This window comes from Mycteria americana, chromosome Z (assembly GCF_035582795.1).
Source record: "Mycteria americana isolate JAX WOST 10 ecotype Jacksonville Zoo and Gardens chromosome Z, USCA_MyAme_1.0, whole genome shotgun sequence".
NCBI classification, from domain to species: Eukaryota; Metazoa; Chordata; class Aves; order Ciconiiformes; family Ciconiidae; genus Mycteria; species Mycteria americana.
The window spans coordinates 4,016,672-4,041,590 of record NC_134396.1 but is presented as its reverse complement, the minus strand read 5'-3'; the positions used below and the strand labels follow the sequence as shown (position 1 = coordinate 4,041,590).

Genomic DNA, 24,919 nt, shown 5'->3' with positions numbered 1-24,919 from the left:
GGCAATTTGGCATCAAAGACCTCAAACAGCTGGGGATTTAAGTCCCAAGCAGACACCTAAACCAGGGTGCTTGTGGGCAGCTGGCTGCAGAACATCAAATCTCGTTAGAGGTGAGTTGAGCTGTGAGTCCTCAAACATCTGGCTGCACACTTGGGAATAGAAATTGCCCGGAGGACTTTACCTGGCCATTTGCTGGATGTATCATAGTTTTCCTCACCATTTCTGAAAAACTACCAAAGATAATCTGTAACACAGAAAATCCAGGACTGTGCAGATTGGAATTGAGCACTGGATATCATTCTGATGGTTAAAGGAGAGTTAATCACTGACTCAGAACTAATGGTTGCCTTGGTACCTGCTATCACAATCTGATTACATTTCCTTTGAGCACACAGAAAGCAACACTAACCAGTGATGTGTATCCTCGGACTTTAGAGAAGCCTATTTCCGGAAGCCTAAAGCAAGCATGGGAAGAGCAACTGAGAAGAGAATTTCATAGTGGGACACCTTAGTGAAAACTGGGACTTGCTCAGGAACACCATTTAATAGACACAAAAATGTTACATAGGTCATAAAGCGTTTTTGATTAAAAGAAGGCAAGAACATAGCAATACAATTATTTGGAAAAGAATACAAAAAGAAGGGGAAGAGGAAGAAGGGAAGTTAACAGAAATTAATATAAACTGCAAGGAATTATAGAACTATGAATATCTAATAGTCATATAAAATATCAAGAAAAGAAAACAGTAAACTCATAAACACGTGTGGAAAAAGCAGACATGTTCAACAGACAGTCCTCCAAGAATGAAGGAGGAAGTAAGCAGAAGGAAGTATCTATCCCACATGATGTAGCAGATAGAAAAGACAGATTACCTTCTGTGACAAGAAACTCTATGTGGCTCTATCTGCTAATAATAAACATCTTCAATCCAGCAGGTCCAGGTAATTTAAAGATGGAAGCTTAGAGGAACTAGCTGATAAATTCTCCTAACCAGTAAAGTTAACTTTTAACAATGCTTTGAAAACTGGGAAGCCCCACCATACTGAAAATCTGCTAATACCATTCCAATATTTGAAAGATAGAAATGGTGATCAAGGGAAAGATAAACTGAAGTTAGCTTGACATCATTCCTGGACAAACGGTAATAAAATCAGTTCTGTTGATATGGACTTCTTCAAATATTTGACTGATGTTGACAACTAACATCCTCATAAAAAGGTGAAGATATGGAATCATCAAGCTGCACAGCAGAGCAATTAAAAATCATCTCTTGCAAGTATGGTCATTAGGGAGGAAATATCAATAAGTTGGGCCATTATGTATAAGTCCACCCAGTAACAATCACATTACAACAGTAATCAACCTTTTTAAAAAAGAATAATTGAGGTACAAACATAGAAACATTGCTGGTAAAGCTGATAGTTGTATTGCTGAGGTAATCTATGAGAGGACGAGGGATACTTTTATGGAGTGGTTTGAATCACTTGATGAAAAGTTCACATACGTCCACCTTGAATTTTAATACCAAGAAGCTGCCAAAAGGGGACTGCAGTAAGTAAAGGTGCTGGGCTGAGTTTCAGGGGACACATTTATTTCCCACATCAGTAGTAGCTTTTCTATTTAATTGTGGAAGGCCCAATAAATTATTCCACTTGTGAAATGGAGACAATATTGCTTGCTGGTAAGGAATGTGGTGCAGTGTTTTTAAACCTCTGTGACCAGCAGTAAAAACAGACTTCAATTTGTCCTGTTGTAATCATCAGGACTTAAGGATATATGAGAGGCACGACCCAGGGACAAGTAATGTCCTTTATTAAACAAACAGACATAGGTGGAGAAAATAGACAAGCTGCCTATTTTTATGGGTATTTCTGTTGGTCAAGTAACAGATATTACTTCTCTCTGCAGACTTTTTCTGTTGTAAAAGAAATTAATTAGAAGAGCCAGCTGGCTCTTCTATCTTATCACTGTACCCTGAATGATTCCTTGCTGCCTCACAGGTTAAAAATTGTCAGTTTGTAGAATATCACAATACATGTAGGAAATTCAACGTATGATTCAGCAACAGAAATGCACATGGGGCAAGAGAGCAGCTGAACTTTCCCGTATCACAGCAGCTCTTGTCTACGACTGCACTTCCTTTATATACATTTTGCCTTGTGTGCATTTTGCATGTCAATGGTCTCATCCCTAACAGCTCAACTTGTGTGCAATACTCGTGCTTACACAAAGCTCACTAACATGCTGTTTGCTTTGAGACAAATGCAAAAGACCAAGCTGTTAACAGTGGCCCCGGAGATTAATTTCTGTGCAGAGAAAAAACTGTGTGCAGGGTATTGTAGCTGTAACCACAGCTCTGCAAGAGAAGGACATGAAAAAACACTGATTGTAGGCTTGTGCATGCTCATGGGACTTCCCAGAGTGAACATCCTCCGTTCCTGGGTCCTGCCCATTGCCTGCGAGAGATCTTCTGCAGGACTGAGTAGGACTTTTGTAAAGAGGAGGTGACTTTTGACAAACATTTCCTGTCGGACTCTGAATTCAAACTGTCTTGGTTTCTTTATTGGCACTTTAAGTTCTGCTCCAGGATTTGAAGCAATAAATTGTTTAAGAAATGAAGGAGACAGCCCTAGTTCTCTGAAAAAGTCTTCCCCAAACCTGCTAAAAAGTCAGTTTTGGAGGAAAAAGCATTCCTGGAGCTGGCGGGTGCGTCCCCAGCAGAGGAACATTTCTCGGATCCCTGAGAAACACTCCCAAATGTGAAAAAACAGATATGGTTGCCATCTGGAAAGGTTCACTCCTGATTAACCCTTGCTGGGACAGACAAGGGCGACATTTAACCAGGACTCCATTGCCGAGCCCTGCTTAAACACTGCTTTGTGCCTAGAAGTTTTATGGACAATTAAACACTGGCTTTGCCAGTGTTAACATGGAATGAGTTTCATTACACTTAAAAGGACCTATTTATAGCAAGCTGTGGCTGCTTTGTATTTCCAAACTCAAGAGCGCAATATACTGCCTCTTTTTATGACTGCGCTTTTAACCTGCGACCACCCAGCGAGCTGGAAGGACCTGATGCCACATCCCTTGGGTGTGCAAAGAGCCTGGTGCTTAGGGTAGGACAGAGCTTTACTTAGACAGCAAAATATTAGGTGCCTTAAAAATGTGTGAAGGAGAAAAACACACCCTTGGCTTCATCAGTGCCCAAGAACCCAGGCAGAGGCTGATGCAATCAACTGCAACTTGCTCAGCTTTTTAAAACAGAGCCAGGAGGTAAATTCATCTCGTTCGTGTTCATGAAGAGAGGCCAAACAGACTGAAAGCTCGGGGAAGGACCCTTGACTTGTGAAAGGAGATTTCACAAACCTTAATCGAACGCTAAATTCCGAGTTCCCTATCCAGTTTTTCTCTGCTCCGTTTCTGTGCCCTGTGCATCCCCCACAGCCCCCCCACAGCCCATCCTCCTCTCCAGCTAGAGCACAGCAGAACAGCTAAGAAAATGTGAAGTTTTTCAAATGCTTGCAAAAGTTTGAATGTAAGAGGCCCAAACCTTGTTTGTTTTTTGCTGTCCCCTTAGGTGTAAGGGAAGAAAACACTGAGGAAAACAAGCTGATGATGGGAATCATGATTTTCACTCGCTGGAGATAGGTGTAAGGTTACTAAAGTCAAGGGCACGTCCTTACTGTACACAGGGCAAGGACTCAAGAGGGCTTGAAGATGACCCTGGAGTGGCTCTCTGTGCTGTGGCACTGCTTTACAGCAAATACACACATGCAGATGTTCAGAACATTGCTTCACAGCTCTGGGAACTGGGCTAACCGCTGCTGCTTTGGTACAATTTCAGTCTCACAGAGGCACAACTGGCTCTGTCCACTAACATCTCCCATCCCTGGGCCCACCTAAAGAGCTTTTGGGATCCTGAGAAAAAAGCGGGAGGACAGGGGCCGGGATGAAGTGGCAAGGTTGGAGAGTGGTGCCATCCTGGAGATGTTTGTGCTATAAGCCCCAGTGCTGAGGAGGCATGAAGTCACGGAGGGCAGGGAGACCTGAGGATAGCCCTGCTGTGATGGACGGACTGCTGTTGGACACCTTCTCCAGGGCTTGCTCCAGTGCCTGGGGATGGATCCTGGCCCCAGCCTGGCTGTCACATTGGGCTGGAGAGCAAGGGCAGGAGGGATGAAGAGGGAACAGTGGCCACCAGACCCTCCCAGTGTCATAAACTGAAGGTGGTGCAGCATGCATGAAAAAGCATGACAAACTTGCATCAAAGGAAAATAAAGCCTGAAACTAAAGAGCTTTTCTTGAAGCAACATTGAGTAAAGCAGTGTCAGAGTGTATGTCTTCCCTCCCTGAGTGGCTTTGAACCCAAGCAGTAAAATCTTGAGAGAATCTGTAAAAGAATCACTACCTCTGCCTGGAAGTATTTGCCATTTGTTAAAACTACTGACAAGCTTAACCCTCAAATCAGATCTGTTTTCCAATTTGAGGAGAGTGCCTGCTACATAAGATTAGTGTTCTCAAATTTCCCAGCTGCTAAAACCACCAGTTTCCGAGTATTAATAAGACCATGTCTAATATTTTACCCTAATGTGTTAAGTCAGAAGCTGGCATAATGTAAATTAACAAACTCAATTACCAAGTCCTATGCAGATATCACCAGAGATGCCAAGAAATCAGGAGGAAAAAGGAGAACTGCTAATGTTTATTTAAATAGAAAATGACAGAATTACTAGGGAAAAAAGGCATTTGCAGGCTTCAAAGTGATTCTCACAAAAAATGCAGAGCAAAGGAGAGCAGAGCAAACGAAAAGCTCAGAATAAAGGTCCTTAATGCTGTCAATGTAATGGCCTTGCTTTGCAAGATGGGCTGGCAGAAGCACTGCAGAACTCATTTTTTGAGTTCTGCTGCTAAAACATTATTACATAATTTTTCTTTTTATCATTAGTCACTTCTGATATTCCCTCGTTTGTGTGGACAAAGAGGTGGAGCATCTGGAAAAGATGAGTACATCTGAAGAAATGAAGACACGTTAATCAGACTTACCACCAACACAAGGACATTCATGAGCCGATCAATGCTTGTCCGTTTAAAAGTTGTTTTTCCACTGTTCTGCATTAGTTTGGTGTCTGGCCCTGGAGATGAAACACACTCACAAATTTTAGTAATAAAGCTTAGCTGTTCTAAAGCTGATTCCCTCTGAGGCCCCACTGTGCTTTACAGCATAACTACACATCACAGCTTTCTTGAGGGCAGGTACATACAGTCTACAGTGCTGGTGGGAAACTTAGGCAGAAAAAGGTTAAGTCACCTTCCTTAGATTATATGGAGAGAGTCATATAAAGCCATTAATTCTGGATTTTGATCCTGCTCTCTTCTTTCAACAGTCAATCCTCCCTTTCAGGTTTAATTACTTTTCACAGAATACCTGATACTGCTCTGTAATTAGTGACATGTTATACATCATCTCACGTGTCTACAGCAGTATAGAAACAACAGAAGGTCTATGCTCATAAAAAGCATAGATCTAATGGTCTACAATAATATTACTGATGACCCTGATATTCCAATATGGATTAAAATCACATAGAAATGATGTGGAATTTTTAATAAAATACAATTAAGAGTGAAAAATTTTGAACAAGCCTGGTGAGAGAAAGACTCCAATTGGCCCAGTGTGGGCCAGTAAAAGCAGATTTAATTCAGCTTTAATTCTTAAACAGATTCAATTCTTATATTCTGTCTTATTGATTGATCAAGACTTCTTTCATGTACTTTGCTGTGTGCATTTCTGAAATAAAAGACTACTTCTGCTTACTAAAGCACTTAATCAAGATGGAATTGGATGTTGTAATATAACCATTTCCTCTTATAAAAAGATCTCAGATTAAAATCCCCCGTAATATGCATCATTTCCAGCCTAGAGCTAAGCCAAGGGATCTCATGTATTGTTTTGCTTTTGTTCTTGTACCTGGGAGAAACATATTTTCCAAAGAGGAAAATTCTTGGTTCCTTTGTGCATACTGGGCATGATGTACTTCCACGCTAGTGTTGCTGTGCTGTGCAATTCACGTGTCATTTTTTCTACCTACCAGCATAAATAACGAGACCAAAGCACCACTCTGTGTTCCTAATTGTACAGCCCCTCAGCAACATCTTCTCATTGTCCAGCGCATACTTCTCTCCTCGAAGAGTAAGAGTTCCTGTGAACTTATCCAGTTTGTTATTTGGTGCCTCACATTTGACTTCACCTGTAAAAGAAAGGTAAAAACAAAAAGATAGTGGAAATCTTCTTGGCCCAGAAATATGTCAGTCAATACTGAATTCTCAGCTGTTCCCCAGACAGGGAATATTTCACACTGTAGCTGCAGTCCACTCCTGACCCTATCATTCCCATCTGATACCCTATGTTTACTGATGTTTGGGGATATTGCTCTTTCCCCATATTCATGTCATCCAATGGACCACAATGAATTTGGATTTATCCTACTCTTTGAACATGGCAATTTTGTAGGGGTGGAGTCCAAAACAAAGTTTCCATGACTTTTATTTGGGTTAAGAAGAAATGTTGAACCAGCAACATACTTTTAATCCTTCCACAGCAAGTTCATAGTGGTAGGATGTCACTGGATAGTGTTAGATAAAAGTGCTGGCCTAGTATAATTCCTATTCCATTTTCTTTACAACTGCAGGAGCCCAAGCGAGAAAATCATAGCCTGAAGTCTGCAAGAGAGTAATTAAGTGAGGTGTCTTTGTTCACTGTTTTTTTAATTTCATCTGTTTTATACCTTAAGTCCCAGTGGCACATGAAAAAAGGTACTACTGCCTTTGGCCATGCAGCTGACACTGTAAGTGACTGGAGAGCTTGTTTCTATTTCCACACTTTATGTTTATTTCTTATAATAAAATGTGTTCACACAAAACTGTAAACACAGAAACTTTGGTATAAAAATTATTTAAATCAAAATTTGCACCCAACATCTAAAGATTCATAGCAGAGCCCTGTGGATGTATTGGGAAGAACTGAAAACACAAATACACCTTATTGAAAGGGAATCCAAGAGTTCAGTCTGTTCAGTTAATCAGCAGGAACATTAAAGTTATTTTGATCGCAGGCTGCAAATATCTACATAAGGACTAGCATTTGCAGAGAATACAGCTTTTCCGGCTGTTCTCAGACAAAATACACGAAGCCCAACAGACTGGAAGCAAAATCGAGAGAAGTACAGAAAGAAAGTACAACTTTAAGTATTCTGGTAGTCTCCACTACTGCAAATTTTAAAATCAAGAATGGATGTTCTTTTCATAGAAAAGTAGCTCTACTCCAGGGTAGACAAATCATCAGACTTGAAAGATGAAGCAACTGGGAAATTCTATGACAAGTGTGACATCAGAGCTCATACTAACAACTATGCTGATCTTCTGTTTTATCATCTAGTTAATCCAAGAACAATCAGACCTGTACTCCATCATTTCTAAAAGTCTACAGTAACCAGACCTGTCTCACTACAGCCCTTGTGACCCCTCGAAAAGCACGAAGAAAACAGAGGCTTTGCAGTGCAACCTGAAACACAGCACAATGAGACTTTGGTGAACGAAACCCAGGGCATGGTCCCTCACCAGGAAGACTGTGCCTCTCCTCATGCCAGCTGTGGGACAACGCTTGTGTGAGCACCTTGTGCGTCAACATCCACATCTGCTTTCCAGTAAGCCGGTTGATCTGGGTTACTGATATGCTGATTTTGAGATCAGAAGAGATTCATCCAAATTAGACCGATCGCAAAAAAGTGAGAAGCTCTAGAGATTCACCCAATATACCTGCACTGACCCCAGTAACTCTGCAGCTGAAGATACCTCAGCAAGGCACCATGCCTCCTGTCTCCTCCTCCCATTAACAGCAAGAAGATATCTGGAATGCATTTCACCTGATAGAGTTAATACTGCCAAGTCTACGCGCGATAAGTAGAAGGTAACTGAAAAGTATTGTTTCCTTTCTCATCTCCTGGTTCCCCTAATCAAATAACGTTCAGCGTTTTGCAAGCATCTTCCTTATCTGAACCATTGCGATGTCAACAAACAAAGTAACTCACATTAAGCATTCCACTGAGTGCCTATATTAGCTGCTCAACCCTTTCCTCTCTTCCTGTCGTAAGAACTAATTAGATAAAGAGTTACATAAATATTTAAATACTTCTACAGAGGTTTGCTAAGGGAAATGCAAGGTTGGGTCTGATTCCAGGCACTCTTCCCAGTACTCTGCCAAATATAAATCATCCTGGGAAACATTTTATTCATTTTAAGTATTGCGAAGGCCACTTTTATTTACAACAAAACTAAAATAGCGATTTAAAGGACAAATAAATATTTGTTAAGAAAAGTTTTACTTTTCCAAAAGATTGTGAAACTTTTTTTTAATTATGCACTTTCAAGAATGCAGTATCTTTAGATAAGCGTTACACAGAGAATGCTTGAAAAATTATTTAAGATGAAGATTTTGCTTACAAATTCATAGACACTGCAGCCTCTTCAGGAAAACAATTAAGGCATGCCACTCTGACTATTAACATAAGGCATCTAACTGCACCTGTAAAAACATATTTCTCAATGCCTAAAATGCTCAGAACCTCAGCCATCACTTCAGAGAAATCCTGATGTACTGAGCTGACACCCAGCTGAGACCACACACATTATGCATGAAACCTCAATGTAGAAGGCCAAAGAAAAGCCCATGCCTTTGGATGACTCTACCAGAGACAGTTTCAGCTATGCTAACTCTCTGCCATGTCCCCACCATTTGTCCTGGAATCATCTAGTTATTTCAAAGAGAATTTTTTTTTTTAATTATTTTTCCTCTTTATCTAAAAATATTTCTTGAGAGCCTGCAGTCCCTGAGATGTTCCAAGGACAGCAGCACTCACTCCACCCCTTTCCATACTGACTCCTCCCGTAATCCTGCCCTTGTACCTAAGCCAGCAGGGCACTGAGGAGCATGACTAACACCACTTGGTCTGTTCCCCCATCCTTTCTCTGCAGACAGATGATGTGTTATATTACAACATTGTTTTTGACATCTCTGGCTCCTTTCTGTGTATGTGCTGCTATATATCTGATATACAAAACAGTGCTAAGAAAGGACACGCGGCCCGTTAACCACTTTGCACTGCTTGTCTTTAAATATCTTAAAATGCAGTCTTTATTGCGGCATCGAGAGAGGAGAGAAATGCTGGCAGGACAAGGCTTCAGGCTGGGAGGTAGTGATGTCTCCTGTGTGTACAGAGCAGAGTTAGTCCTCAGATCTGCATGGTGTGTGGAAAGTGCCGCTGCTCAGAAGCTAAATGTAATCAATGCGTCAGCATTGCTGCGTCAATGTAAAAGTGCATTGTGAAAATAATTTGACGTCAGAACTAAGCATGCAGTTTGGGGAAAACAGTTTCCACTGTGCAATTACATGAGCTCTTGTATTGAAGTTTGAGGTGAGTAGTCTCAACATGCACAGGCAGATGATAAAGAGAAGTGTGCAGCCTGAAGGAGAATTGCCACCAATGCAGTTTCAGGTAACAGCCATGCACGGCACTGGGAGACGTGCAAGCAAAGGGGGATCTCTTTCCCTACATATACTGTTGCTACCTGTTGTACAGACTGCAGTGTGCCCGTTCTGTTTTCCTGCTGCTGCATCCAGAGGACTCCTAGCAGGGAGCAGGGAACAGCCTGGAAGCAAGACTCCCAGGCACTCTCTGGACTCTGCTGTTTGGGCAAATGTTTTGGAAAGTGAATTTTCCATGTAGACTCACCGTTGAACTCTGTCAGTTTCTGAAGATCTTCTCCAAGCTCTGCAGTGACTGTCAGTGCCTGCTTCACCTTGAGGTTTGTTTCGCTGTAACAAATAACGTAAGACAAATATATGAACTGAATGTCTCATGAGAACTGAAAGCTGTCCCTGAAAGTCACTTCTGTTCTTGAGGACAGTCTTCTTCCTTAGACATTTGATGGACCATGCTATCATGTGCCTTTTTTACCTGGCCAAAGGGTGTAGTTTTCTCTTTCAGTTGCAAAGACAGGCAGGCCAGAGGAATTCTGGACACGGTACCATGGTACCAAAGAGGGTGAGGTGGCTCTGTCTTCTCATTTGCACCACAAAGTGCAAGACCAGGCACCTCAGCTCCCTGAGCAGTTCACTGTCTATCCTGCCACTCATACCACACTGAACCCTGAGGTATCTGAGCATACAGGAGAGCTCTGGATCTTCTCCCATGATATTCTGGTCCTGAAGAGAACTCAAGTCCTGGGACTAGCTAGCTGGGGAGTTTGAAATGCAATGTCAGAGAAACACTGCATTTGTTCAGGGCCTCCTGGCACTTGCATGTACAGGACCTACAGGCTCATTTTCAGCAGAAATCAGACAGGGAAAGTCCAGAGGGCTGCCTGTAGCGTCTTGGGAGAGATACGATTTCTTGAGCTCGCCTTGCTTAGTCCTTCAAGCTGATGCTACCTCTAGGCAATGCAGAAAAGGTAATGCAAATTGGGTCATAAAGATGAGGTCAGATCCAGTTTATTCCAATTAATACAAATTAGTTGCAGCCCTCTGACTTGTGGTCAGTTGTGCCCTCAAGTGAGCAATGTTTGGAAGCCTTTGCAGTGTGCATGCAATAATATTATGGTATAGCAGTCCAAAGGAGACTACTGGAGTTATTAATTGTGATTATCTCACTCAGATAATCTGGCTAAGAGAAAAGACTAAGGGAGACACAGGAAACAGAAAGCTTCTGCCAGTGACCTGGCATATTGCAAGAACACATTTCAAACTCACTCTCGGTGTTAGAAGAACTGTCACTAAAAATAAAAGGAAAAGTCCCCTCCTCACATGACATTTGCACTGAAAGAGGCAAAAGTGTCCACCAGAAGACATTATTTTCAAGATACCTACCCAAAGTTTATTCTATGTATTAGGAAACTCTTGCTACAAAAGCTATTGCAGGTAAGGTTGCAGTACCCAGGGTCACCAGAGAAGGTTTGGCCTTGTGCTGGTAGCAGTGATTGCATGCGAGGGCCAGGCTCACTTACCCGTCCAGTTCGGCTGTCTCGATGTATGTCAGGCTGTGCGGCTCGCTGCTTGACAGTAACAGTAGATCAGCCTGAACACAGACAGACAGACAGACGTGGCATGAGTTCACACGGTCAGAGGGCATGGCACCGCAATGCTACTTGTGGTTTCCGCACACTGCAGGTCTCTGAGGCAGTTATCAAAACTACTGACTCATTTCTTGCGAGTGATAAGAGTAATTACGGAGACTAACTGTGAGCGGGATGGAGAGAAACTGTACTCACCGTCACAAAGTTGTTGTTTTCTAGTTTTATTATATCCCCCACTTGGACATTCATCCATTTTTCATCCTTTAACCTGCAAGAAAACTCCTCGTAAGTAGGCACATAAAGCAAACATCGCTTGGGAAAGTAGGACACTCGGCTCTGCTCCTGAAGCCGGACTGTAGGTGCCACCAGGACTTGGGGCTGTTGGTAAGATGGAACAGTGTCTGCCATGATGTGGCCTGATCCATACTAAGCTAAGGGACCACCACAATACAAAAAAGTAGTAACAGTGGTTGGGGTGACCCGTGCAGGGTTGAGACCAATCCCCACAATAGCAGCACAGTCCCTGTGCACTGTCCTTCTGTCTGGACTGACTACTGCCTTCCTTCTCCTGAAGGGCCACATTGTCTCAGAAAAAACCTCTACTTTGCATACCAGACTTCCCAAACACCTGGGAAAATTGCCAGTTCTGTTAGTTTTTCTAAGTGGTATTAAGGGCCAGAGCAACAGATCTGGTTCTGTGTGGGCCTGGCTGTCGGGAAGGTCAATGCAGGTGCTTTGGCTATGCATGTGCCTAGCTAAGCCCATGTCTGCAGTGGCCTTCACAGCACTGAGCAAGATGTACATGCAGACAGCCAGCTAAACTGCAAGCGCCAACATAACCAAGTCACGATAGCTGTATATGCAAAACCTAGAGGTGAGAAATATCAAGAGCTATATCAACATAGGACTGGATATTCAAGCTTGAGTTCACTCAGCCTTGCTTTTTCAATGTTGGTTGGAGTTGGGCAGGACCTATGGTTTCCAGTTTTTGAACAAAGACAAAATATTAGAAAATTTCTATTTCAATGTATGTTTCCTAGACACAGTAACTAATAGACAGTAAATAAGAAACTGGTTTACTTAGCGGAAAGCACAAAAAGTATGTTCCTATTCTTCAGTTTCCAGTTATATTTTTAACTGTTTGATCATCTGTTGGCGTTTACACAACATACTGCTATCTATAGTACGGAAAAAAAAGTCACCAGAGACTTCACAGCTGTCTACAGCTGTGTCCTACGCACAGTTGGACTCCATGGAGCCGCAAGTAAACAGCACATCTGTCTGCCACAAAAGCCAAAGCCTCTGCTGTTTTTTTCTGCAGGAAAGAACAGTGCTAGCAGTACAATGTCCAAAGCACACAGCTGAAATGTTTTGAGTACATCTAAGTCAGAAGTGCTACACACACTCAGAGTGTTATGACATGTATGAGGAAGCTATTGCTGCTTAATTGAAAATAACTTCGTGATAATGCCTAGTTTCGCTTAATGCAGAAATAAATGCTATGAACAGAAATGGACACGGGAAGATAGCCTTGCTTGTCACTTCTAGGGTAAGGAGTAAAACAATACAATATTCTCAAAGTATCACTTATTTAAACATATATATATCCAGGAACAGAAAGACTTTACTTTTTGTCAGTGCAAGGTCACAGCCATAGTGCCTCCACTGATTGCAGTACTGGGTCTTGGGTTCATTAATCAGGCACATAGTCCAGAACTGCACGGTGAACTCATGGTGTGAAAGACAATTCAATTTTAAATTGCTTAGTGATCCTTGGGAATCACACAGAAAAAAATTATTATTAATAAAATGCTCCTCCTAGTCACAATTACAGCAAAAGAAAAAGGACTTACATGCCATTGATCAGGACCTGGACTGGGCGGTTGTTGACGTGTTTGTCGCTTTTGTGTCGATTCTGAAAATTTGATCAGTACGTTAAAAGGCATTTCCAGGAAACCAAGCACACAAGAGCTGTAGGCAGTTCATTAACATTTTAGATTTTCATCCAGATGGCTGGATGGGTCAGGCAGATTAGAGTTACAACTGAGTCATAGTCGAGCCCATGTTTACACTAGTAACATAGGGCATAACTGGACTGCAAAGAGCAACAGGCAACACGGGACTTGCTCTTGGAGGGAAGAAGAAGGGTAGAGCCTTATATGTCACTATATAGCACAGTCCTGACTCAACTGGTGTTGGTCCTGCCCGTCACAGTTTTGTAAGCTAAGCACCCAGAGAAATCCACTCCTCTGCTCTGATATGGAACGTGGCCACAGATGTTCTGGCATTGCTCCCTGGGAGAGCACCTCACCACCTCCCACCTGCCTACTTGGAAAGTTGCACCAAGCCTCCATAGAGCATCAAAATTATCTAAGAACAAGAGAAAATCATATGCTAAACTCAGCTCTGACGTCACCCCATGAAGTCCATGAGACTTTGACCATTAGCTCTGATGGGAGCAGACTCTGTCCAAAGCTGTGCAAGTTTGAAAAATCATACACAGGTTGCACGCTTACTTCCTACCAAATGTTTTTTCTGCCTGCATTGCAGCTAGATGGCAGAGGGTGAGTTCTCCAAAGTGGAAGCCTAAGAATAGACTTCTGTGCATGCGTCCAGACATACCTATCGGTGATCACATTTTCAGACGTGCTGAGCAGTTTCAGAGAAAGTCAATGGAGCAGCTGGGCTGCTCAGCAATTTGGAAATTCTAGCTCCTTTTTAGGTAATGAACCATAGATTTGGGGATCTAATCTCAGACCCCATCTTGGCCACAAACCAGTTCTCCAACTGCCTGCCACTGGCTGTGTTTATTTTAAGTGGTTTGCTTTAGTCATTGTGCTGAAGAATCACAGGCAAACTCCGACGTATAGGTCAGCAATACAGATCTTACAAAATCATCGATGGCATCCTTGACTCCCGATACAGCCAGCACCAGCACTAGGGGCACCACCGTTGTAAACCAGGACAGCGAGGAAATCTGAGGAATCAACTGTAGGAAGAAAATTCAACAAACAGATGGAAACAAAACACTGTTTTCTGTGGAAGCTGCAGATAACATTTTTCTATGATATCTGAATACAGAATAAAGACAGAAATGCAGCTCCATCACTTACATGTGACCCTACAAAGGTGGGACAGGCAGGGAACCCATGCTTTGCTTACAAAGCAAGCTGTGATTTAGGATACAAACATGGAGCTGTCAGGAAGTGCAGTGGGTTGCTCTTTCTTGTTGTTTGTAACATTAGGATTGCAAAGTCCCCAGTGGATTTCTCTGGAGGCACTGACACGGACAAGCCTGCTGTGAGGGACCCAGCGCTATCTGAGCAAGGCCTGCTGTGCAGAGCCTTCAAACGCTGCTATTTTTTGTTGCAGTAACTCTTCACATTTTGCTGAAGTAAACTTCATATCAATAACCAACACACAGCTGTTGCCAGGGCTGACCTTGGTCTTCCAAGATCAACAGAGCCATTTTTGTTTCCCACATCTTTAACAGTGAGAGGACACAAGAGTTGAAGGTGAGTCTGTCATGCCTTCAGTGATGCAGAGATGGATGTCTTACCCCAGCATAGTTCTGCCCTTCCTCCAGAAGAACAGCACTAATGATGGAAGCAATGTGATATCAGCATCACTGTGTCCATCAGATTGGATTTGGGCAGTGTCAACTCCGCGTGCATCGTGAAGTTGACGTTTATGCCACTAAAGCAGCTGCTTAAGGGTGGAGAGCTGCTCTTTGAGATTGCTCCTTCCGCTGCACTGTCACAACCCAGATCCTACAGGCACCACCAAATCCAGCCAGGAGGAATGATGTTTAGAGGCAAGCACAGCCCTGCTCAGCTGTGCAGGCTGCAGAGACACGTCACCGCTACCTTGTCACCTAACTGGGAATACGCGTGTCCTACTGGGCTGTGCCAAAGGAGGGGGGAGGCAGGCTCCCCACAGCCTACCCATCACATCCACTCCTGACGCAGGAGGAGATACTCCCAGTGCTACAGGGATGGAGTGAGTGGGCAGAAGAGGGCAAAAACTAAATGGAGCAATATGTAAATGTAAAAGACTAATAGGTGCCCTTTTTAGCCTGCCTTGATGCAGGTGGCAGAAAAAACTGTATGCTTCTATATACAGTGGCTCCTACATGGTTCAGCAAAAGACACAGCAGAATAATTTAAGGCGAGTAGTTTGAAATACTATGAATTTGATAGACAAACAGCTAGAGTGCAGTACAACAACACAGGAACAGTGCTGTCAGCTTAGCTGAAAAGGCACTTTCACTAGTTTCTTGAAAAATACATGTGGGCTGAAACTTCCCAGATTCATTCCCTGTAAATAAGCAAAGAAGATTGTATGTAGTTTGCTACAGGCTTAACAAAATTTTGCCTGTGCTTTTTTGAGCTGAAATTGAAAAACAGCACTTGAAAAAGGTAATTTTGCAAACTGATGTGCACTGAAATGGTCAAATTTAAAATGTCATACTTGAAACATAGTTAAAATTATACCCTTTTTTTGATAACGTGTATTCCAGTGTGACTCAGCAACAACAGAGTACACTGCATTTATCCATATTCTAGCAAAGTGCAAAGGGGCAGAAATCCTGATATCAATTTCTCGGGCGCGTTCAGCTTTCAGACAGAGTAGCATTACAAACAGCGATGGGGAAAGTGCAACTCAATGCCATTATGAGCCACAGGGTTCAATAGTGTTGCCAGTGTCTGATATGCTCCATATTAGATGCCTTCCTCACCCTGCTGAGCAGGGAGCAGCAATATTCAGCTTTATGCAAACTAGCTCCAACCTTGAGCCTTCCTGATGTTAACTCCTTCCTGCCCAGGGAAACAGTACAGGTTACAAATTTGGTCTTCTTCTTGCTGTTTCCTTTGAGATTGCCTTTAAACCTATGGATAAGAGACAACTTCCTTTTGTACTCCAGGAAGAATACGTAATACAAATCTGAAGACAGCCAGGAGCACACAGATGTAGACACAAAGGGGTAGTAGGACAGGGCATGAAAAAGGTAGACAATTTGTTGAAAACTTTAATTAAATTTTTCTCTTCATTTAGTTCAAACCCTCGTATCCAAAGGTAAGAGAGGAAATTGCTTTTTTTCTTTCCTGCTTTCTCTCTAAAGTTTTACTAAGATGCTAATTCGTAACAGGGATACAGCTTGCACTTTATTACAACTATCAATACGTAGACCAGCTTTGGTAACAGACAACGCAATCTGCTAGAAGCAGCACAGTGAATTCATACCTGCAAAATCAGCAAGAAAAGAAAGTAAGCATTGGCTATTCGCTGAAACTGTTCAAACAGGTTGAGAGGCAGGAAAGTGAAGAAGTTGTATTTCGAAGTTTTAATTGAATTGTTCTGTAGGGAAAAAAGGAAAATAAATAGGATTGGTAAAACAGGAAACAAAGTTACACCACAACCCATTTCAACTGTGTTTTTACTTGCTTATATTTAGCAATAGCATTGTTTCCAACAGCAGCTCAAAAAACATTTCCTTTTCCCCCACACAGTCATGCCAAGCCTGGATAAACAGACACAATTCCTCTCAGAACTGGTGAAAACATGATGCTCAGTATATGCCAGTGCAACTGCAGGTAGATACAGGTACATGTAGTCTCTCAGAGAGACGCATTTTCCCTTTATTAATAGCCTTCCTACTTACACGATGCACAAATAGAATTAAAAACTGTAACCAGAACACAACAATTTTGCTGGTAGCAAAACCGTTAGAAAACACACACTAGGTCAATTATCTATAACTTGTCTGAGACTTTGAAGTACCATTCAGCTGGACAACCCCACAGGAGCTATAGGTCCTCCCAGAAGCAGAACATGACATTATTATTTTCAGCTGATTCAGCAGCCTCTTCAACTCAGCAACTTGGAGAGGTGGCTTGTTTCTATTCCACAAAGATCACTTGAATGCGGTGTTGTGCAAACAGCCACTAATACAAGAACTCACCATTTCAGTAAGCAAGTTGCAGTTTTGTTCCCTATTTCCAGTTTCCTTTCCTAATTGCAGATGGCCCCTCCGGCCACAAGCAATGACTGCTCCCCTATATGTCTTCAAACCAGAGAAAGACCCAAGCTCGAGATTACAGAACTGGGTATTTTCTTCCCTGAAGATCAGAGCAGTCTGGTCCAGTTCTTGCCACCTGATAGACAGGTTCAATCCATCATACTGAGCCCACCAGCTTGGGCTGCCCCTTCAGTTTTTAGGTGTGCTAGACTTTCTTTTCATATGAAGTTTATCAAGGACTCATCCAAGTTTAGTCCTGGAAGCATGTATGCCATCTGTTGCCAGCACATCTAAAATTTCCCCACTAGAAGCTCTCCAGAAGATGCCTTTTAACCCCCTCCCAAGGAACCTAAGGTGTGACAGCCCAAGGGGGCAGATATTACGCAGTGCACCCTCATTCAGTAATAGATTTGCTGGTGCAATGGAAGAGAAAATGGTGACTGTAGTATTGTAATAGCCTTTAGATACTGCTAAGCTGGTGGGAGGACAGGAGCTACTAAGTATGAATCACAGGCCACTTCCAATCCATGCATTAATCCAGGATCTCGACATCTACACTGACACACATCAGCATGTTTCCACCACTAAACTGATTATTTAAGATTACCACCGTAAGGTGTGTATGGGGGAAGCTATTCCATTTTAGGCAGTTACCAGGTTTCGCCATGTTCAGGCAGAAAGTACAGCAACATTCTTCAGCATTAACTTCATGTTTTATCCCTTGTACAAGCCAATGAGTAAGTTTCTAAAAGAGCAGAGAGGGAAACGCCCTTCATGAAAGAGCTAGCCAAATCCTCCCGTTGATTGCACTCCAGCAAGAAAATACGTTTATCAGTGATCATCATATAAACAATATTGCCTGTCTCCTGGCATCATGTAGCCATCTCTGGGTGTAGTTAACTCTGCCTGTGGTCTAAATGTCATGACACACAGATAAATTTGGTTTGTTTCAAAATTCTTCACCATGGGATATGTGCTGCACGCAGGCTCCACGGACACTGCTAGAACAGAAGCAATGGAATAGCAGCATCCTCTGCAAACCCAACATACAGAGAACTAAATTGCTTGACAAGTCTGTGTCCACCAGACACAGAGTCTGGCAGTTTTTTTAATAAAAACTGGATCTAAAGATGCTCCCTGCCCACTGATCTAAAGAGAAATATCATGGCCACTTACTTAAAAAAAGAGAAGACAGTAGCTGCAGGAAAAAGTAAGTACAGGGGACCTGACCTTTGTGCATCAACAGATTTTGGAGGGTCACATACAACATGGGAAAAACTACTCAGTAAACACCCACATAAAGTTTATAGATCTTTGCCTGCAGAAATCTCAGAGGGGGATAAGAAAAGAATGGGAGTGGTTTATTTCAATTCCTGCCTTCTATTTCTGTCCATTAATTACGTCAGGAAAACCACTGAATGAACCAGAGCCATTCATTTTGTTTCCTATTGCCATTAGGCATGGTAAAAACACCAGACATAACAGCTTCCAGATGCTTAAGTGCAGGAATCTGCATATCCAATATTTTCTCCATAGTACTTCAGGATTGTGATATTGTTTGACACACACTGTCTTTTGGGACACTACAGACCTCAGGGTAAGGACAGGGAGTATTATAGTGGATCTTCTCATTATTCTAGAATCTGTAATTAAAACTAAGCACCAGAAAACAAGAATTCCTCATAATCACTATGAAGATTTCTAATTCAACAAGTAACTTGTTCATGGCCCTCAGGGGCTAAAGGAATATCAATATTAAATGATAAAAACAAACTAGGGAAAACTTCAGCCTTTCCAATTCAAAGCTCTGTATTCCCACATCACAGATACAGTTGAAGCTCTGTGTGAGATATCATTTATGTTTCCATGCAATACTCCAGGGCTGCGTGCTTTGACAGCTCGGGCTCTCGGTTGACTACAGGGAAATCTCAGTTGGCCTCTGCTCTTGATCTTATCCTACTCCGTGATGCTTAACACCATCACACCCTGTCACTCCTTTAGAACTGTACCAGAATCCAGCTCTGGTGTGGGAGGGGTACTACAGGACCCTGCAGCACTGCAGTGTGTTAAACAGTCCATATACAGCCATCGTTTTATAAGCAATGCTTCTAATGCATCATCTGCCTTACCTCCCCCATGCTCTGCCTTCAGTGAGGGAGACTCCCATAGGGGAAAAGCGATGGCGAGGAAATATCTTTGAAGCAGCCATTAAGTATTAAGAGGCCTTACAGAAACTTCTCGTTCTCCTATAGATTCATAAAACTCAAACATCTAAGAAAAGCAGCTCTATGGGCCAAGCACAAAGATGGGAATCGGGAGCTTTACACTTACTCCCAGATCTGCCCTAGACTTCTGGTTGACCGTGGGCAGCCCCTGCACGCGCCTGTGTCCTAAATGAACAGGCTTGCGCGTGGTTACCCACCGTCAGCCTCAAGCTCTCCAGATGCAAAGCTTGACACGAGAGCAACGTTGTCTGTGGGTGAGGGATTATTCTCATCTGCTCTTTTCAGGGGCTAGATTCACACCTCCTGGAGGTGTGACTCCACCAAAATGCTGTCCCTAAGAATAGTGCTCATCGCGCCACAGTTGCACAAGTCCAGATCTGGTGGATGAGCTGTTACTTTGGGGGTGTTTTCAGAAGCCCGCCTGTGACGTCCGACCGCGGGCAAACGCTCAGCAGATGGCTCCTACCTTTGTTCACTGAGCAAACAAATCATCTCCTCACCATAAAAGTCACTGGAAATAAGAGACACTGCTGCTTTTGTGGCTAGATTACAGGGACTAAAGAGTGATACCCAGAAAAGGCAGGGCATGGCAGGGTATTGACCATCTGAATTTATACCCCGGCTCAGTGACGTATTAGTTTCTAGCAGCTGGACAACCTGGCCCAAAGCAAATTTTAGCAAAACCTTGGCAATCCCACAGGGAGGTGTTGTGCCATGACACCTGGCAACTTCACTGGTACCTGTGTAGCACAAGGTACAGACGGATAAAGCAGCTGAGAAGCAGAAACGGCTTCCCCAGGTGCTTTGATAAAGCCTTGCAAGGAGGCGGCGGGAGCACAATTCAATGGCACTTTGTTTAACTGCAGCAGTGCCGTTTGAAAGCACGCAGATGCCATATGCAGAAATGTGACCACAGGGCTGTGAATGTGCTCAAGGACATATTTAATAAACTCACGTAACAGGGCATGTGGTGCCATGGAGGCTTTGTTTTCCTAGGGAATACAGAATAGTCAGACAAGATCAGTTTTAAGCCTACCAAGTCCACTGCCTTATTCCTGATGGTGGCCAGCAGCCCCAACTCAACAGAAGATGGAGAAAGGCCAACAGGATGCTGATGGGGTTCATCTGGTCCCTGTAAAGATCTCATCCTGACTCCCAGAAGTAAAAGACTGGCCAAACACCAGAAATAAAAAGATCTATATCTAACCCACAATCCTCTTTCTTTTTTCTTCTCTTTTCTTCTCTTTTCTTCTCTTTTCTTCTTTTTAACAGCTTTGGGAATTTCTTACATATGTAACCCCTCGACCTGCTCTTGGCAGCAATAATGAAGTCAGTTCCAGGATCCCATCACACATTGAATATTCCAGGAAAATCTCTAGGAAAATGTGGTCACTGGTTGTGTTTTCCTATGCTGTTCCTCCAGCCTGGTGTCATCCTGTTACGGAGCAGTTAATCATCACTGTGGTGAGTGTCCTCATAATGGTGGTGCAGAGGAGGACATGGAGGCAAGATGGAGGTAGCATGGCTTGACGACCTGATGCCATCACTCACAGACAGGCCAAGTACAGGATCTAAAGGTCTCTTAGTCATCTCCTTTGACTCACTGCCTTCTCCTACTGATCAGCTCAGTACCTGAAGCTGCTGCCTGGCAGGGAGGAGAAGTGAAGGGGAGGGCAGAGTACTGCCGAGTGGTGCACAGGAGGCAGACTCCAAACCACCATACCTGTTCATTAAGGTCTCACACAACCAGACTCCCAACCGGTATGGTAGGAGTTTTGTCTCCATGAGGTTTAAGCTAAGACGAAGAGTGGAGGACTTGGTCCAAAGGAGGCTATGGACTTCACTGCAGCTCATGTCTGGCACAGCTCAACCTTTCTGTGGTTGTCAAGGCCCTGATATGCCTTAAGGGCCTTGACCTCACCTGGTGTCTCCATCCACAACCCCTGTGCAGGGCTCAGGAGCTCACTTAAGCCCAGCCATGGGCCCACAGTCCTTGCCCGAGCTATGTTGTAGGAGTACCAGTCTCCAGCCTGACATCTATCCTCATTTCCTGGATGGACCTATCCAGCTCTGCCTCCTGGATGGACCTTGGACCTATGGCGTAGTCTTGTCTTCAGCCCTGTCTCCTGCTGCTCCTGACTGGGCTCCCTAGATGGACCCTGGACCTAGTTCATCACCTCACCTTGTCTGGGATGGTCAGGATGGGCTCCATTACCAGCATCCTGCCCTGTCCCCCCCGACCAGATGCTGCAGGACTGCACCCTGGTCAGTGAGGGCACTGCCTGCGCTGGGGTCACCCTCAGCTCCCAGCTTGTCCCCTCTCGTAGGGCAGCCCTGCTCTGGCTGCTCCCTGACAGTGCCTCAGCTGGTCTTCAGACGAATCCAGCTAATACCCTCCTAAATGCAGAAGGAGCAGTGCAGGTTGGTGCTGTAGCTATTCCTTCAGGGGCTACTCAGACCACTTTTCACATGATCAGGCAACACTCCCTTCAGCCTTGAGCGTGATGAACACTGGGAGACATTTGCAGGTTGAGACGGGAAGAGAGGGCAGCCATTGCCACCATCCTGACCACACTGACAAGGTCCTTGAGGATATCGCCCCAGGCATCCCTCTCAGGTCTAAGCATGCAAGCGGAGGAGGTGGAGCAGAGTCTGACCCCATTACCAGAGCTCCTTGCTCTCCGATTAAATTTCAAAGAGATAAGAACCCAGATGCCGATCCAGCCCAGGGCAATGTGTATTGGGCATAGGAAGTTATATACATTCCTCCTATTTCACTAGAGAATTCATCAGGCGACGAGGGAGAACAAAAGCAGAGTCCAAGCAGCCTCCTCGCTGCCGGTCCTGCAGAAAGGATGCTGGTTCGACCCTAGATCCTGGTCCAAGATGAAATTTGTCGTTGACTCTTGGGCCCTGCATTTCCTCTCCTATTGTCTGAAAGCCAATTTCAAAGTTGTTTTCGCAGCCCTTCGTGACGTCCCAGTGCAGCTGTGCTAAATTCCAATGTGAAAGCAAAGAAATAAAAGGGAACTGGGATGAGAGCGAACATTAAAAGCCTTCAGAAGAGATTTTCTTCTCCAGAGTGTTGATAGACAGAGAGCCCATCGTGGTGGACCCGCACGGGGCAGTCCCCTCTGCAGCTGTGCTGCACAATCAGTGCAGACAGATTGCATTGCCTCAGATAAGAACCTTGATTAAAGCCCTTAAATCTTGCTGGACCACATCTGGCACCCTGCTTTGCACTTTATTTCAGTCTTTACACAGGCAAATCTCTTACTGAAGTCAGGAAGGATCTTCCTGTCTGCAGTGCGAATAAACACGGGATTAGGACTTGACTTTTGATTTTTACTGACCTATATTGAGTCCATTTTTGTGCTGCACTAAGTGCCTTTGCATGCCACCCATTCACACTTGGTTTCTGAGTCATTCCTAACTAATTTTGTGAGCTGGTGGGCAGTACATACCTTCACGCTCAGCCCTTCCAGTTAACTGCAGAACACTTTGTTTTATAGTTTGTTTCATTTTTCTAAGCTACTGTGTTCTTGCTGTGCAGGATAAGACCAAGGATGTCTGGGGTTGCACCAGTGTGAGATCTCTCGTTTCAGCGTCAGACTTCACACTAAAAATCCTGACCTACCCAAGCACTGCCACTGCTTGAAGATGCTGCCCTTAACCACAGGCACCTCCTATTATTTAATCACAGCAAAAATCATCAGAAGACATGTAGGAGGCTTATTCAGAGAAGAGACACTTCCCTTGTCCCCCTCTCAGTCTGTACTGCCTCTGTTCACACAGATGAAGGAGACCACCCCAATCCTCCAGCCCACTGCATGACACATCTCATACGTCCCCAGGGCCCATTCAGTTCTTCCTCTGAAACCGTCCCTCGGCCTCACCGTGAAGCCTCTGCGTTAAGGGGGTTTCCACTACGTGCAGCTCCTACCCACCTTTTATCCTCATCCCACCCTATCAGTCCAGCCTCCCGCGCTGTCCAACCCTCCTGCCCAGCCGGGGCTCAGCTAAAGAAGCTCCGTGGCCGGAGCAGTGTGGCAGGGACACGCTGCAGCTTGGCCTCTCGAGTATTTTCTGATGAGCTCTGGGAGGGAATTTGCCCTCCAAAGTCTCCTGCAAGTCCAAGTGTGATGGATCTGGACGTGCCCTTGCACGCACTGGCAGACATGACTTTCCACGGTGCAGCATCAGGTTCCTGCAAAGCTGGTTTGAGCGTATTCGGGAGTCTTGCTTCATGCCAGGAGGGCTGGTTTTCAGCAGCTGCCAGAGCTGATGGCAGACTCCATACACAATAGAGTTTTCAAGTCTTTCTCAGCTCCTATCTTCTCCCTTCACAGATATCCTGTAGACTTTGCATCGGGAAGGGATGATAACCACCAACTATTCAGGGACAACACACCCACCTCTGACTGTACGTTCCCACTTCCCTGTTCTCACTGAGACTAAACCAGGACAAAGCATCTCTATACCTTTGATCTATGCCTACATAATAGAAACTCTCTTTTTAGTGAAAAGCTCGAACCTTCACACCAGCTGCGATGTACAGCCTGGCCACAGCAGTAAGGCAATCCACTACGCCTCTGTTTGCATTTCCCTTTCTTTTCCTCACTGGCCTTTCTCAGCAACTGCCTCACCCTAAAGAAACATTTACTGCCTCACCTAGTTTTGTTACAAGAACCTGTTCTATAGGTTTTAGGGCTAACATGGCCTTAGGTTACCGAGCAAAGTAAACCTCACTCCTGTGGCTTTCACTGTCTAAAATACTTTCTAAGCTTTGTTATACTGCTGCGTTTCCTTCCAGTTTCTGCCCAGTGTCCCTTTTATCTGGCTGGAATAGCTATTGGTGCAACCTTCCTTGTGCCTTGAGAGAAGACAAGACTCCTGTGCAGGAGGACAAGGACTAATGGTCCTCGCTGTGGGACTGAGAGCTGGAGGACAGCTGTTCTCCTCCTGGCTCTATAAAGACGACTCAAGTCACCCTGTGGCTGCCCATGTATGTCGATTCTCATGTCCCAAAGAGCTGAGCACCACAATGAAGCACTGACAGTCCAAATGCCTCTGTTGTTTGCTTGTACAGAGATCAAATTAAATACATGAGGGTGGGAAGAAATATTGAGGGAGGACTGTGGCTGCAGGAGACAGAAATTACCCTGTCCAGAAAAGGTCACCATGCTGAGAGACAACGGAGCCTACAGCTGCTGAGCCTGAGCACGCCAGGGCAGGCTCCGGCGTTTGGACAGTCTTGGTCCCCCTGGACCACATCCTAGTGCTTAGCAGTGCAACCCCACCGTGTTCAGACAAATCTGAACGTGAGGAAGGGGCCCAGGTTTGACCCTTGCAGTGGACTATGGGACTGGAAGAGCTAACTTTCAGGAGCGTCATGCATATGTTGATGGGAGGATACCAGGAGACTATATCCCTTTTTGGCATCTTCAGATGCACCCAGCAATCAATAGCATGGGATCTGAAGTAACTTATGAGCAAGGTTAGTCCTCTTCATACACCAAGGTAATGTGGGTTTAATAAATTGAACTT

The 24,919-nt window shown here is 44.1% G+C and overlaps 2 protein-coding genes across 5 annotated transcripts in view; one reads left to right on the top strand and one right to left on the bottom strand.

Annotated features, from left to right (window-relative positions):
• The window catches only part of PIGO (phosphatidylinositol glycan anchor biosynthesis class O), a 500,143-nt gene that overhangs the window by 118,304 nt on the left and 356,920 nt on the right, over positions 1-24,919 (top strand). The gene's annotated exons all lie outside the window — the stretch shown is intronic.
• Positions 1-24,919, bottom strand: part of LOC142421834 (phospholipid-transporting ATPase ID-like) — a 73,979-nt gene that overhangs the window by 28,520 nt on the left and 20,540 nt on the right. For all 4 annotated transcript variants that reach the window (XM_075526970.1, XM_075526971.1, XM_075526969.1 and 1 more), the window contains exons 4-11: positions 16,373-16,486; positions 14,019-14,117; positions 12,982-13,043; positions 11,324-11,396; positions 11,060-11,130; positions 9,790-9,872; positions 6,091-6,249; positions 5,045-5,133 (exon numbers count right to left, since the gene is read on the bottom strand). In XM_075526970.1, the coding sequence (XP_075383085.1) occupies positions 5,045-5,133; positions 6,091-6,249; positions 9,790-9,872; positions 11,060-11,130; positions 11,324-11,396; positions 12,982-13,043; positions 14,019-14,117; positions 16,373-16,486 (750 nt within the window). The remainder of the gene's footprint in view (positions 1-5,044; positions 5,134-6,090; positions 6,250-9,789; positions 9,873-11,059; positions 11,131-11,323; positions 11,397-12,981; positions 13,044-14,018; positions 14,118-16,372; positions 16,487-24,919) is intronic.